At 35.3% G+C, this 16,257-nt stretch overlaps 1 protein-coding gene across 2 annotated transcripts; it reads left to right on the top strand.

Annotated features, from left to right (window-relative positions):
* Window positions 1-8: 8 nt before the first annotated feature.
* Window positions 9-15,327, top strand: LOC111340172 (katanin p80 WD40 repeat-containing subunit B1). 2 transcript variants are annotated; one of them, XM_022946964.2, is made up of 24 exons: window positions 9-243; window positions 2,060-2,190; window positions 2,823-2,940; window positions 3,942-4,042; window positions 4,788-4,829; window positions 5,039-5,122; window positions 5,540-5,655; window positions 5,888-5,959; window positions 6,269-6,419; window positions 6,592-6,645; window positions 6,768-6,830; window positions 7,652-7,704; window positions 7,852-7,908; window positions 8,144-8,259; window positions 8,639-8,704; window positions 8,807-8,874; window positions 9,459-9,551; window positions 10,129-10,246; window positions 11,412-11,497; window positions 11,588-11,664; window positions 11,935-12,009; window positions 13,097-13,216; window positions 13,329-13,463; window positions 13,898-15,327. In XM_022946964.2, the coding sequence occupies exons 1-23, from the start codon at window positions 210-212 to the stop codon at window positions 13,459-13,461; spliced, it is 2,028 nt and encodes a 675-aa protein (XP_022802699.2). In that variant the 5' UTR covers window positions 9-209; the 3' UTR covers window positions 13,462-13,463; window positions 13,898-15,327. The 2 variants fall into 2 exon arrangements, with proteins under 2 accessions (XP_022802699.2, XP_022802698.2); XM_022946963.2 differs by having other exon boundaries at window positions 13,329-15,327.
* The last annotated feature ends 930 nt before the right edge of the window (window positions 15,328-16,257 follow it).

Raw genomic sequence — 16,257 nt, 5'->3', positions numbered from 1 at the left:
AATATTGCAAACGCGGGCCCTGAAGTTTGAACTGTCTCCTTGAAATTGTCAAGGAAAGTTTGACCGTGTCTCGCTAATATTTCGATAGTTTCCTTAGAGAAAATACCACTTAAAGAAGGGATTTACTTCAATTAACATGTGATAGAGTTGGAAGGGGGCTATGGTTTCGGAAATTGTCGCGTGGAAGCTCTGAGAAAAGTTTTATAATTATGGCGGCACAACAGAAGCGCTCATGGAAACTTCGTAAGTAGATATGGAGTTCACCGGTACAAAATTTGAAATTTGAGTTTGAGATGTGATTAAAACTATTGGATACTGGGCATTATGTTATGTAATTTGCTGTACGATTCGTTCGTTCTAAAGTTGTGAAATCGAATTCTCTTGCGTCAAAAATTTCGTCTGGCCATGTGTAACGTCATGTCAGTTCAAGCACGAGTTTACTCGTAAATTAAGAATGTAAACGAACGCTAGAACTACTCGTGTGACAAACTGAACTATTTCTTTTCACTTCAGAAAAATCGTGTTTTTTTTCCTATTTTTATAATTATCTATATACCAGATTTATCAAGTTACTTTGTCAAGGGTGCGGAATTTTGTCGGAAATAGGCTTAGTGTTCCAATGAGGTTGTTTGACGTTCGGTTTTAAACGGATTATTGAGGTGAATGTCACCTCCCGCGTGTCTGTCACTGAGCCTTTTTTCACGCCAATTTTTAGTTCTCCATAGCGAATTGTTGTTAAAACGCGGTTGGTTGATTAATTAAGCTGATCGTTTTCAAAGAAGTTGAAAATTTTTCTGATGTTTCCCTAGAACGTTCATCTGTCTCAGTAGATGAGTGATTTCTGAATTCTACAACAAGAGGGGGTTGGACCTTTTGAAGAGAGATTGTGTCTAATTACAAGCTGCAGACAGAAACATTTGGTTACAAAACAGATCCCTAGATGATTAATTTTCATTGATTATAATTCAACCATAATTTTTCTTTATATCAGCAAGGTGTTTTTGTTGGGCATTTGAGTATTTTCTGATTTAATATGCACAGAATATGTATGGAGTGGGGTGTTTACTTTGAATGAAACTGTGTCATTAATAATTTAATTAACATTTGCAGGTTTCAAATAAGTTCACTGGTTTCATGATAAGCTACTGTTTTGATAAAAATTAACATGTTTTAGAATCCATTCAGGAAGTTTTCCATCACTGTGAAGCTTGAGAATATTGTCACACAGCTAAAACTCAACATAGTATTAAATAAGCTTTTGTTGTTTAAGAAATTCACAGAGATGTGGAGATTCTTGCCCTGTTTTTATTGTTGTTTAAAATTGTCGTAGGTTAAAATAAATTTAAAATAGATTTATTAACCAAAAACAAAGGAGAGAACAAATTAAACTATTAATAATTCGAAATCATTTGGATCTGAAGTTTATTTTGAACCACAACATTTTCAGTTGTGAATCAAGGGTACTTTGGTTTCAATCTTTTTACTTCCGTAAACAGGGTTTTCATCTGTCTAAGACCCTTTTGAAAAAATCTGTTGTGAAGGAAAAAAAAATGTGATGCTGGTCTCGATATCTTTGAATCAAAGTAAAACTTGAACTACAAAATGTTCCAAGCTTCACTATCATGGTTTCAATAACTATTAAATTACATTTAAATTTTAAATTGGTATAGATTAAGGAAAAGGAGAGGTAGAGAAAGAACAAAAGCTATTTTGCCTGATACTAGAGTATAAATGACATAACTATAAAAATTGTTTGTTTACTGAAAATTCCCAACTTGAAAGCTTGTTGAGGCAGGTTATTATAAGAATTAATCCAGGTTAAGATAATTTTTTGCCTATGTTTTTAACCATTTTTTTTCTATACCTTATTCAGTCTTTTATCTTAACTAGAGCTTATCACTTATTTCCTTTTTTTTTTTTTTCTAAAGTAAAATGAGGACACTTTGCGCCAACCACATTTTAATAATCCCTTTTAAAATGCATATTGTTCCAAGGTTGACTTTTAGAATCAAATATTTTTGCTTGTTGTGACAAATTATCCCTATGTCTTGAATTACAGAGGAATTTGTGGCTCATGGGTCAAATGTTTCTTGTCTGTCACTGGGGCCAACTTCTGGTCGTGTCATGGTAACAGGGGGAGAGGATCGCAAAGTCAACATGTGGGCTGTGGGAAAGCCAAATGTAATTCTGGTAAGAAATAATCCATCTTTTAAGGTCAAGTGCTTTTATCTATCTCTTGCCAGAGGTACATACATGTTCTTATCAAAGGGAAGTGCCTGACATGAAGGAAACTACTTATGCACAAGAACAGGTCCAACAAGATGTTTGCAATGTCATTCCTTTATTAAACATACTGTTTAAAGTGTTGTTCACTTAGAACAGATTACACCACCAGAGTACCTACAACACAGCCAAATGTTGTCATACGAACCCAAGACTGCTTTAAATTTAACCTAAGCCAGGACACAACACTAACTTTTCAACTTACTAGCCAAGTGGCTAGTGACAACTTAGATGTTACAACAATTTCAGTTAGTTTGCAAGCCAAATTGGTTTGTGGAAATCGAAAACCAACAGTCAAAACTGAATTTCTACTAGTCTGGCTTGTTGGCTATTGTAGTGTTGAGCCCTGTAAACTTTGCAGATTTTTTTCATTAACAATAAGTACAAGAAATGGACAGTAGCCTTTATCTATAGTTAAACAATCAACTTGAAAGCCATAAAATTACTATAAAAGTGATCAAAAAATTATGAGCACTATGCAATAATGATAAACACATAAAGATGATGATGTTATATTTTAGAAATATTTATTTATACAGACTCTGTCAGGCCACACAAGTCCTGTAGAATATGTTCAGTTTAACAGTGGGGAGGATCTTGTTATAGCAGGATCCCAGTCAGGAACACTGAAGATTTGGGATTTAGAAGCTGCCAAGAGTGAGTTGAAATTTTAACATTATTGTCAGTTCCAGAGTTTAAGTCTGTTATTCCTTTAACCTTTGGGCCCCAAGAAATGATCAATTTGTAACTTCTCCCCAGTATATCCATTCATTATCCAGCAAACAGGTAATGATAATACCCAAAGTTATCAGGAAGAAGTGTTTTTCTTGATCTAACACCAAAGTCTGGTAACTTATATACAAGGAAATCTGTGGTAGTTATTGGGGAGAATTCACTATCAGATCTTGGGAATTGAAGGTTGTACATACATACATAGATACATACATACGTTACTTGACCACTCCCCATAGGGGCTTTTCAGAACCAATTCCCACCCCTTCCACCCAGGGGAGGACATCCACCACACAGTAATCTCGTGCATGGGAAATTAGCATCTCCTACCCCTAACCCTGCAGGAGACGGGGCCTGCGGTTTATTCGTCCTTATTTGAGAAGACTAGAATACCTATCCATTTTTTGATTATAGTTAGGTAGTAAATTCTCCTCACTTATTTTAAGACCATGAGTATTGGTCCGGCCGGGGCTTGAACCCTCTACCTCCCCGCACAACACAATCCGGCGCTCTAACCAGTCGAGCTAACCGGGAGGTTGTAATGCTGACACCTCTCTTATCAGGACTATTCTGAGCATGTGTGTCTCAGAGAGTTTACTGTAGTTAGGACTAGCTGCTTGCTCTTTACTGAGGCAATATGTCCTGGTTTCCTTCGCAATTCCCATGGCATGAAGCAACAGGGGTTATTGTTACTTCACTGTGATGGAATGCTAGTGACGTCTCCTTGACAGATCACTTAATCCCAGGTGAAGGGAGGCAATGCAAGATTTTATCCAGGAATACAACAAAATGATCTGATCAAGGCACAATACTAGATTTCTCAATTTTGATTCAAGTAAAGTAATCTTTAGGCCCCTACATCTTCATCAAATACTCTATCTGCAAATAAAACAATTATATTGTCTACTTATGATGTTTTTTCTTAGTTGTCAGGACCCTGACTGGCCATAAGAGTAGTATACGTGGTATAGACTTTCATCCTTATGGTGAATTTGTAGCATCAGGTTCTCTGGACACAAATGTTAAGGTAGGATTTTTTTTTAAAGGTGATTTGTTGTTCTTTACATTGGGATTATTTGTGGGACTTTAAGGTTGTGATGTCAAGAAAATAGCAAACCTAAAGCTCCGCCAAGAAATTTATACTTACAGCCAAAAATTAACCATTACATGTATGTCTTGGTGGAGCTTCTCTCTGATATTTAGGTATAGCATTTCCTGAGTGTAAAGAATGAATTTACTTTTTGGCCACAATACAACGGGGCTCGACACTAACTTTTCAACTTACTAGCCAAATGGCTAGTGACATCTTAGATATTTTTAGATGTTACAACAATTTCAGTCTGATTACTAGTCAAACTGGCTAGTGGAAATTGAAAACCACTAGCCAAAACTGAATTTCTACTGGTCTGTGGCTAGTGGGCTACCGTTAGTGTCGAGCCCTGATACAATATAGCAACGTGTTGGCACAGTGAGATATGTTATCAAAAAATGCTATACAGATACTATTATGATAACTGTTATCAATGATTGCCTTTAACTTTTGTGAAATTAATTGATGGCAAAGAGTAACAATTAATACTACAGAAGCTATTTCTTTATGCATCCCAAACTTCACTGTATATGGTGAAGTGAAACATCTTTTAGATAGGCCAATACAATGCAAAAAGCTGGTATATTGTGTGAGTATTAGCAACTTGTGATAAAAGAAAACTTAAGAAAATGTTGCAGAAAAGATTGAATGTCATATTGGGTATCATTTCCTTTTCTTTCAGCTTTGGGATGTCAGACGAAAAGGTTGTATTGTCACACTCAAGGTACCTGTTAAAGTCATACTCAAATTTTAAATGCCAGGAGATTTAAGTAACTGGTGATATTGACTTAAAGTTCTGAAATATTTATTTGATCATAAGAAGTTCATTTTTTTATAGCGACATCCACGTTAGAGGTTGTTGAAACTTAACAAAAAAAATTTGTAGCTATCTCAAGGATCGCTAACTTTTTAATTCTGTTGTATTATTAACAGGGTCACACTGATGGAATTAATTTTGTGAGATTTAGTCCAGATGGCCGGTGGATTATATCAGCTTCTGATGACAACACTGTTAAGGTGATGGAAGCTTCTTAATATCTTATGCGGTATTTAGAGTTTAGAATTTTCTACTTTTTCCATATTGCAAAATTAAATATTAAGTCTTTGTGAGTCTATATATTACTGTAAGAAAAGGAACCCTCTAAAATGTGTCCCCCTCCCAATGTGGGGTTTTGTAGCTCATTTGGTAGTAACTTTCAACTAGTATCTAGGGGGGGGGGGGATGGGTTCTAATCCTGTTGAAACTTGATATTTTTTCGGGCTTTTTTCTTTTCTTTTTCCTTTTTTTTTTTTTTTACAATTGCTTGAGTTAGGCATGCTTGCAAGTATCATGGCTTTATTTGAATTCAATCTGTTGGTCATATGAGATTTATTCATTATAAATTAAGTCTTATGATAACAAATAATAATGTTTTTTTTTTTTTGTCTTGTTAGTTGTGGGACTTGACAAGTGGAAAACTCCTTCATGATTTTAAGCAGCACACTGCAGCTGTTAATTGTGTTGAGTTTCATCCAAAGGAATTTTTGTTAGCAACTGCCAGTAATGACAGGTATATAGACCGTGTGATTTATCAGTTGGTAGCTTTAGAATGATTTACTCAAACTGTGTGTGTTATACTTATTGATTATGTAATTATGTGGTTGGGGCCCAATTTACCTTCCAGTTTTGCAAGCAATAAATTAAGTGGTACTGCACGGAAGAGGTAAACTTGAAGTAAATTTATAAACAATAAACATCCAATCAAACCTTGGTGACAAGTTGTAATGTTTTGTTTGTTTTAGGACAGTAAAATTCTGGGACTTGGAGACTTTTCAGCTGGTGTCTACTATAGATCCAGAAACTAGTGGCATTAGGTGGGTGAATTGTCAATTCTAGGTTGTGGATGGTTCTTGTCCAAATCTGTGCATCTCAGCATTAAAATTCTCCACAATGAGCTACTGATGAAAAGATTTCCATTCAAAGAAGAGCAAATACTTCTAAATAGTTCATAGTTAATGGATTATAAGTCTTACTTTTTTGGAGTCAGCACCAAGGATTTGGTTTAATCAGTTAATATTATGGTTACTACAGTGTAATGCTGTCAGTTTTAACATTTTGCAGTCCTTGCCTTGTCATGTGATGTACAACATGTTAGAAACTGGCTTTTTTGGTTTGATTTACAGATGTGTGGCATTCCACCCTGATGGACATTCATTGTTCAGTGGAGCACAAGATTCCATGAGAGTGTATGGCTGGGAGCCAGTTAGGTGTTATGACAGCTTTTCTCTTGGATGGGGAAAAATTGCTGATATTGCAATTTCATCCAACCAACTTGTAAGTAAATCTTGCCTTTTGACTTCCCTTTTCAATTAAGGTGGCTTGACGTATTTCTAAACATGAGTTCTTTGATTGATTGATGCTACAACAACTGCACTTTTTCATTTGTGTCCTTAGAAGTGGTACATGTAACTGCATAATTATTTCTCAACAAATTGTATCTTTGTAGATTGGGGCATCATATCATCAGACAAATGTCTCTGTGTGGGTAATTGATTTAGAGGTATGTTTTATGTTTTTCATGCATGTACAGCTGCTATTAAGAGCATATTTTCTTTTCTCATGTTTACCTGAGTGTGTTATTTCAGTGTTACTGAGTTATCAATTTCTCTTTCTTGTGTTTAGCATTTAGAAAACCTTGTAGCAAAGTATAATGATGAGACAGCTGATGTAGGGAATAATGTAATGGTGAGTGGCAGACTTCTTTATTTCTGATGTATAACCCTAACATTGATCAAACAGTGGATAATTACTTGCCTCCAAAGCAATTTTCTCCCCTGAAATTGACAATGGAAATAAAAATACAAATAGAATTGACACATACTCACAGATCTTCTTAGTTTATTGTGGTCTCAGGCTGCTTGGTACAACCAATGGATTAATTGTGGATTTAATCTACCATCAACTCATAGGCTCAAACAGAAGACACTGAAAAAATTAATCACCAGTTGAATGTATTACATTTTATTAAAAACTGGATCATTGGATAATGCAATTCAAGACTTTTTATTGGCTTAGCCATTATGGTCTATGAGCCAATGTACCATAATCTAATATCTGTACATTGTAACATCCGGTTTTTTTTTAATAAAACAATTATTCCACTTGTGTTTATTGGATATGAGATGATTATAGCCGTGTTTGTTGGATATGAGATGATTATAGCCACCTTGGCGTTACGCGCCTCGTTGGCTATCTATCATCTCATATCCAATGCGCACTCGTGGAATAATTGTTAAATATACTAAGGATTGCATGCAGATGGCCTTAAGGAAAGTATCATGCTTTTGAAAATGGGACAAGTCCAGAATTGCTGGTGATAATTCAGCCCTTTCAAAATTTTGTTCTGTTTTTTTTTTTCTTTTGAAACTTTGCTGGTCCAAATAGGCTTAAAAATCCTCAAATGACATTGGAATTGATACTTTGCTGATGTTATTATGGTTTGATATACTATCAGAGGTTAGAGGTCCTGATGCTTTATATGACTGAGTTATCAATCTGTTACACAGGGAGGAGCACCAGGGGAAGAGAAACTGGCTAAAGTTGTACCATCTAACAAAACGTGAGTCATTTGAACAAACATACTTAAACCTCGCAAACCTCTTAGTGGATTTGCTCTTTTAGGAAAAATGGAATTATAATTAGAAGTGGCTCCTTGTTCAGTCTTTAAGGTGAAACATTAAATTAAGGTATTTTTTTGCCTTTACAGACCACCTAGAAAAGCATTTAGTACAGAGAGACCTCAAACAACATCTTCAAAACCCAGGTTTGTATTTAACACTTGGCTTAGGAACATTTTATAAACCCTGGGTTGTCTTCATTGCGGTTTGAATAAACCAGCCTTTGAGCCTTGGCTAATACTTAGACAACACTTGCTGTAGCACCTTTTTGGTACAGAAATCAAGTGAAGTTCTTGTGGTTGTGGGTTATAATGCTTGAAACACTTGATGTTAGACTTAACATAATCTGACTTTAATTTTAAAATTCTGTTAAATTTTCAGACCCAAAGCTGAACAGCCAGGTGTGCCAGAAGAGCCTTCCAGCAAAGAGGGAGAGTCAAATGACAACAAGAACTTGGCAGCCCCTGATGATATATTTTCAGCAAAGCAGAAACTAGGTGAGTGAAGTATTTCTTTGGCCAAAATTGTGTGACACTGAAGGAGCTCACTCAACAATCACCCAGTTTGGGTGAATCAACTCGTGGTCTCTCTCTCTCTCATTCAAATTCCCAATTTAAAATACAGATAATGGGGTGGACATCAAGAAATGTGGCAGAAGGAAAACAATGTTAATTAAGTGGACAATATTCTCCATGGCTGAATAAAAAATTTCTCAGGGCATGGAAATTTAGGGGGAGAACTCTCTAATTTCCAATGCCCAGTTAAGGCTTAGTGTAAAAAAAAAACATCCCAAAAAGTCAACTGAAAAGTGCTTTAGAGCTATTCTAGCAAACTTGCCAAATGTAACAAAAACATAAAAAAATATTTATTTTACAGATCGTACACCTCCAAGACAAAAACATGAACCATTTCAGCCTCCCTTAGAGGACCCTCTATCACACGGTAAGAGTAACTATTCAACCTCTGCAATTGTTGATGGCTTCATTTATAATTAGCCTTCTTACTTGAAGTTATTTTTTGTTTAATTTATTTATTTATTTACAGGTCCTTCTAAGCAAGCCCCAGTCGTTAAGCCATCTGCCATTGCTCCCGATCCAGTCAAACCATCCAAGGTGAGATTTACCATATACCGTGAAAGGTTTGTGGGTTTTGATTTTTTTGTTTGTTTGTTTTGTACATGATCCTCAATCAGTAAAAGTAACTTTCAACAGAAAAAAACATCCCAAAAATATGATGATGTGAATATTTACTATAACTGTTAGTCAATTGAAAACAGATAGTTTTAAAGAGTAAGTAGAGTAACAGTAACTTTATATTTATTGTATTTAAACTCAATCTGTGCAGCTCCCCCTGTACAGAGTACATTTTTTTAAAGAAAATTTAAAGATATGTTAATTTTCTTTCCATTGTTTTCTTACCTGATTTGAATATATTGGAAAATTAATCTCCAAAGAAATTCTAATCGTTTCAAACTACAATTATTTGTCACTGTGACTAAACACAAAAAATTGCCAATTTGCAAGATAAAACTCACAAAATTTATGCAAGACACAGTACATCTATTTACAATTGAAAACTTTCTCATAGCTAATGGTCCCTGAATTGCCCCACTGATGGGGCAGCACTCACAACAGAAGGGTTCTATCTTTTTCCTTATGTCTCCTAAAAAGTTTGGATCTGTTCCTTTATTTTTTAGCCTACTTCAGTAAATGAAAATCAACAACACCAACAAATGATACCCTCAGAGAGAGACAAACCAGCTGGACTGGTATTGTCTGACTTTCTCCCAGTAAGTACTCTTCAACTTTTGAATACACTTTTGAATTTTTTGTTTTATTTTAAGAAGATGTGATGGTTGAATTTGAAGACATAAGTTAGGCTGATAAAAGAAAGGTCAATTTTGTTGAAGTACAGATTTGTTAGAAAATGGAGTTGAGTTACAGACTGAGGTTATGCTGTGCATTTAAAGTTGCAAATTCTGTTTCTAGGTAACTATGCTTGATAAAATGAAAATTGAAAGAAACATTTCTTTCTCTTTGTAATAATTACTAGTGAAAATTAATTTTTTCTTTACTCTCAAAGATCAGTAGTCTTCAACTGATCGTACTATCAATTAATTTGGATATATCAACGCTCCGACGAAGGGCTAACGCTCAAAACATCAGCGTTTGTAATTGTTACGGTGGCCAATTTACCATTTCAACTTTGTTGATATATCCAAATTATTTCGTTACCCCCACGGACGCAGCCCCAAACAGTTTCTTTAGAAACTATCAGCCTTTATACTATCAATACTATCAATTAAGCTGGTTATGTAGTAGCTTGTTTTATATTTATATTTGTTCCTTGTTTCTAATCTTTTTTAGTCCAGAGCTCCTGCAATCAATGACCCTTCGCAAAACAATGCCAATTTTGATCAACATAAATTTCAACCAAAGAATCCAGCCATGTCAGAGAAAGATGTCATCTCTACACTGTCAAAAAGTAAGTTTAGTACACTTCAGTTAATTCTGTTTTTAATCCTTTCTTTAAGTTGTTCACTTCAAGGGATTTTTATTATGCCAACCCTGTGTTATTGCCTTTAAAATTTACGATTTTTCTTTAGTCACCAGTATTAAGAGTGTTCCATATTTATTTGGTATCATTTGGGCTTGAAAAGTTAACCAGTGAAAAGTTGAAAAGTTAAAAGTTTCCAGTAGTTCAGGATTCTTTTTATATCCATAGCATAACTGCTAAGTTTCATAATTTCACAAAACACGCATGAAAATTTGCACCACATCAGAGGAGATTGTATGGGTTTAACTTTGTGTACGCCACAAAAAGCAGGGCTCGAAATTAATGGTAACCCATTAACCAATGGTTAGTAATTTTCAACCTTTCGTTACTAAAAATGTGTCCAACTAACCCGACATGGTTAGTAAAATTTTCTTAGAACTCATTTAAACATTGGTAGACCTCAGGACAAAGAGCATGTAGACCCGCCTCTCAGAGGAATACTTAGAATACTCAAGTTGTTATAATAAATAACTTAAGCTCTTTTTAGAGAATGTGCGGTAGATGTACTGTTCTTGACTAATCCTGGTAAACGAGAGGGAAATAAAATAGGTGCATAATTGTCAATGTTTTTAAGGTCACCATGCAATTTCAGCTACTCTTTAATTTGTCCTAGTTGTTATTATCGAAATGTTTAATATTTGAGATATTGTAACGTGTGAGCTTGAATACCAAACTTGATAATTTGGTTAGTAAAAGAGATGTCTACTAACCCGAAGGGTTAGTGATCCAAAAATTAAATTCGAGCCCTGAAAGAGTGACCCAATATTGGACATAAAGCTGCTTCACCCCCTCCCCCCGCCACCCCTGCACTTTGTAAACTTGTTCCCCCGCCTTTCCTCCTCAACTGACCTTGCAAAACAAGAAAATTTCTTTATTCTCGTAACTTGTCTGATTGATATTGTATTGATTTTGTAAGGAGAAATTCTGTCTTGGTCATGTATGAGAGAGTTAAAGAGTTGACTGATATAGTCTGGTCGTTGTTGTAATGGTGGTTCTTATTCGATCCAGATGTTTTACTGAGGAAGAGAGCATCTGTTATGAAAGTGAGAAAATGGGTAAATTGAATGTAAATTTGATGGATTGTTGTTTTCAGGTCATGACTCTATAGCAACCATTATGACGGCAAGACTCAAGAATCTTAGTGTTGTTGCAAGACACTGGGGGGATGGCGAAATAAAGGTTAGGAAGGAATGACATGTGATAAGTTCAACTAAGTTTCTATTATGCTATTCAAATATTTTACACCTTTTGTTTAATGTTCCTTTTCAGACTGCAGTACAAGTTTCAGTAGATATGAATGATCAAGCAATCCTAGTGGACCTGCTCAATGTTCTCTGTTTAAAACAGTATGTTTACCTCTCTGCATATTCTTTTCTAAACCCTTAAAACAAATTCTCCTTGTCAGCACCTTAGGAAATGTCTAGGGAACAAGATCAAGAATATTGCATACTGATATTAGGGTGTAAGGTATCAATTTCAACTTGTTGTGCTGTCAAAGCTTCACAATGTCAGGCTCTTACAATAGAGGAGCAGGTAGATTGCAAACTTTTAATTACCTGTAACATTCATTATCAAAAAAAAAAAAAAAATCCTGAGAAATTGACTTTTCTTTACAGGACATTATGGAATTTAGATGTTTGTTCATTGTTACTTCCTCACCTTAAGGACCTGATAAGTAGCAAGTATGAAAGGTGAGAGAATGTTTCATCCATTGGATTAAAATATGTTAAAGGAAAATTCATTGCTTGATGAGGGAATTCCGCATTCAATTGCATGTGAAAACCTATATTGCATGAATGGCAAAGAGATGAGTGCAATATCAGTTTTCAAGTGCAATGTAATGTGGAATTCACCAGTTAGGTTATTGATTTTCCTTGAGTTGCATATAATTGAGTAAAAAAAGAAAACAGCAATAGTGTTAACCCTTTAACTCCCATGAATGACCAAGACTGAATTTCTCCATACTGTATCAATACAATATTAAATAGAGAAGTGATGAGAATAAAGAAAAAAATATCAATGAGGGGATTGTTGGTTGATCCAATACCAAATTCTCTAATCAACCTCAGAGGAGAATTGTGAATAAGATCTCAGGAGTGAGAGGGTTGTTAATTGTTTTTACCCTGAGTATGAAACAAGAGAAGTGAAACAATATCTCTTATCCTTTATATTATATATACAAGGCTAAAAGATTAAGAAAGAATTATTAAAAAGTTTAAACCAAATGTTTTCGGCTGTTTGCCATCATCATCCTGTTTGCCATATGTGGCAGGTCAGCTTGAAGAATTCGTCCTCCCACCCTTAGAACACCGTTGCTGTCCATGATTGGTTTGAGGCGATGTAAAGAGCTTGTCCTCTTTAAAGACCTTTCTATGTCGGCATATTCTTTCTTTTGTGACTTGTTTGCCAAAACTTCCATTTCTCTTGGGAACGCCCAGTGCTGTGCAGCCTGATGATGGCAAACAGCCGAAAACATTTGGTTTAAACTTTTTAACAATTTTTTTCTTAATCGTTTAGCCTTGTAGATATAATATCTTTTATCAAGCAAACATTATGGACATCTCTTATCCTTGTTTTCAACTTGCAATTCCATGCTAAATACCTCGTTTCGTTTACCAATCAGAAGCTGAGATTTTACTCAATTGTGCAACTCAACAGTATCAGGCTTGATACCAGTAATTATGGCCAACCTTCTTATGAGCTCCTTCATTATTGTCATCATATCATCATCTCATTTATTGTATGTCCATCAATTTACATATATTATTTATTTTACAGTTATGTCCAAGCTGGTGCTATAGCAATCAAACTTATTCTGCGAAATTTTGCTCCAGTCATTAAAAGTAACATGGCAGCACCACCAGTGTCCGTGGGAGTTGACCTAGTCAGAGAAGAAAGGTGCAGTATTCTCCTTTAAACCCTTTCCTAGAATTCAAAGCTATTAAGATTGAATTTTACATCTATGTATGTGTGAGTCATTTCTGAATTCATACAAAATTTACCCCTGCAGGTATAACAAATGTCACAAGTGCTATTCACACTTGCAGTCTATTCGCGAAGCTCTGTCCAGTAAAACCAACATCTCTGGCAAAATGGGAAGTCTCTTCCGTGAGATGTCGCTAGCATTTTCCAGCTTGGATTAATAGTAAGCAATTAAGCTATTTTAAAAAAGAAATATCATACACAGTGATTACTACAACTTGTGGAATATCCACTGCTAAACTGTAAAGTATTTTCATTAAAAAAAGTGACAACAAGAGTCTAAGCTGTCTTGTTTGTACAAGCTTTGAAAAATTACAAGATCAGATTTTATTCAGTGAAATGTGAAAGATAAGCATTAATGAAAATCAGAACAAGAAGTACTGAACGGTATCTATGATGTGACTTGAGTGGGCTGGTAGAACTGTAGAAAGATTGCAAACACTGCTCTTGATTGCACTTTTGAAGTCAGTATGTTCCTTGGGGAGAAAGCAAAAGAGGTAAAAGCGACTTTTACATACAGAGATAAAGGACTGTCAAGAATAATTTTTGTAACTTGGGTGTCAAATGAAAAGCAAAAGTTACTGGTTTCTTTGGTAGGCACAGTTTTACTGCAGAGAATGGTTTGAGTTCAGAGGTGGCCACATTAGCGCACCTGGCAAATTTCCGCCATGTCACAAGTTGTGATGTTTAAAAACCCATGGGATCTGCAGATTGCTTAGCTGAACAGTGCCAGGGAGTTTCAATCATTTAAGTGGAATTAGGAAGCTTGATTATAATAATTCATTGTGTTGTGTTTGAGTTTGGGGTTAGCTCTCTTTCCTTTCAATTGGCACTGGAACAAAAAGCGTTCTCTCCAGCAGGTTGTATTTTTCTACTTTGATATTTTTTGAAAATCGACTTTTGGTTTATGACTAAGAATTATTTCAGTTTTATTGTTATTTAAGCTTGGATAAAGAGTATAAATTATTACTTTCAATCACATATTTACTTAAATTTCATTAATTAAAGAAGTCTCTGGGGCAGATCCAGGATTTAGTCAAGGGGGGTTAGGAGAATTGTCCCCCTCCGGAGGGGTCCGAGATGTTGAAAATTAGGTCTTCGGGAACATGATTTCCAGCGTTCTGAGGGAAAATTTAGGGGGTTCAACCGAACCACCCCTGGATCCACCCCAGAGTCTGCGCTCTCCAAAATGAAGAGTGGGTACTGCGATTTAAAGGTAAATAGAAATGTGTTCCGTCATTTGGAGAATTCCTCTTAGGGGGAGGGGAGGGAAGGGTAGTCATATTCTCCTCTCCATCCCCCTGCTCTCAAAACACTCCTGTCCCCTGGGCTTTTGCTCCCTTGGCCACCCTTCATTTAAGGTCCATTTCTTTCAAACATATCCACTCCCATGTGGTTTCAAAACTAAACAACAAGATCAGAAAGCTCAACTAAACTGCTCAGTTATCTTTTTGCTCAAATGGTAGCACTTAAAAACTAAGGTTTTCATGTGAAAGCCACTTTTTACAGAATTAGCATTGCATCAAAGTTCTCCTTAATAACTTTCAGCATTTTGTTTATATTACCAGGCTTAAAAATTAAAAGCCTATTAATAGCTTTCATTGCACTAGATTTGACTTAAGAAGAGGAAATCACCATTACTTAACTTGAAGGAAGTATCAGACAATTTCAAAATCCAATACATTTTTTTAGACTATGAATTCACAACACACTGCTTCTGGGTCAACTTTGCAAGTCAAAACCTTTTCCCTTTTCCAATCAGAGATGTTTAAAAATAATGTTCATGCATTTTATGCAAAATTTAAGTGAAAATAAGCAATGATTCTTTGTGTCCATGCATTATTGTTTGCTGAATATTGCTTAATAGTTAGCCTGTACATAATGGTTTTCCTTCAAATTGTACTTAGAATGTTAACTCTTTTAGTTTGCATAGTGTGAATACAATCTTATATCTTTGTGTTTGTAACTTGATTTAAAGTGACAAAGTTAATAGTAACACTAAATAAAGTATGTTTATAGAAATCTCATGTTGCTGTTCTTATTTTGATAGTTGGAATATAATGTACTCCAACAATTTTTTCACCATGGATGTGTTAGAGCTGTTTTTGTTTGTGTGGTTGGTTTTTATAATCATCATTCATTGTGTTTCAAGACCTGCATGTGAAAGCAAATTGAGAAGTGACCAGTATTAGTTTTGTTAATATGCAGGGAACAGACAAATCATGGTCTTAAGTAGCTCACTAACATGTGTAACTTCTCTTTGGGAAATCAATACCGAGTTCAGTGAAATATTTGCCTTGATGAAGGGCTAAATAGTTATTACTGAGTTAATAACTAGAGACAGACTCTCTTAAGTTTTAAAAAAACTGCTGAGTAGAGGGGGATTTGACTTGTAAATTTTTGTTACTTATGAGGAAATGTGTTTTGGATTGAAAGAAAAAATACTAACCAATACTTGGATATTACCATAAACACTTCACAGAAATTTTAATAGAGTATTGCAAACATCCAGGATTTCATCGGTTTTGCTTTACTTTGTGCTGTGATTGGTTCAGAAAATTGCCATCACCCCCCCCAACCAATCAGGTGCAAAACTGAAACTAATTGTGACCAAGTCACTCAGTTTTTCCTTCAGGATCACAGCATATCTTTTACCTTGTGTTTTCCTAGGCTTTTTGTGGTATTTGCCTTTCTTTTGATTGGCCATTGAGATGGCTTTCCTTTTCTAACACCCAACTGAAATATGCACTGTCCTTCCAAAGAGCCCTATTAAGGTAGGATGTTTCCTGCCTCCCCATTAACACCAGTTATCATACGTGCAGCTTTCTCTCCCCATCTTTTCCTTCAAGTCATCATCAACATCAAAGTGTACTTAAACAATACCCATTCAGGGCGAGTTTACAAAGTACTCGCTACACAGTTCTTTATTTCCTTCATGAAATTCTTTCCAGACAAAG

This window comes from Stylophora pistillata, chromosome 3 (genome assembly GCF_964205215.1).
Source record: "Stylophora pistillata chromosome 3, jaStyPist1.2, whole genome shotgun sequence".
NCBI classification, from domain to species: Eukaryota; Metazoa; Cnidaria; class Anthozoa; order Scleractinia; family Pocilloporidae; genus Stylophora; species Stylophora pistillata.
Note: the sequence above shows the minus strand (reverse complement) of the source record. Positions and strands in the feature narration are given on the sequence as shown.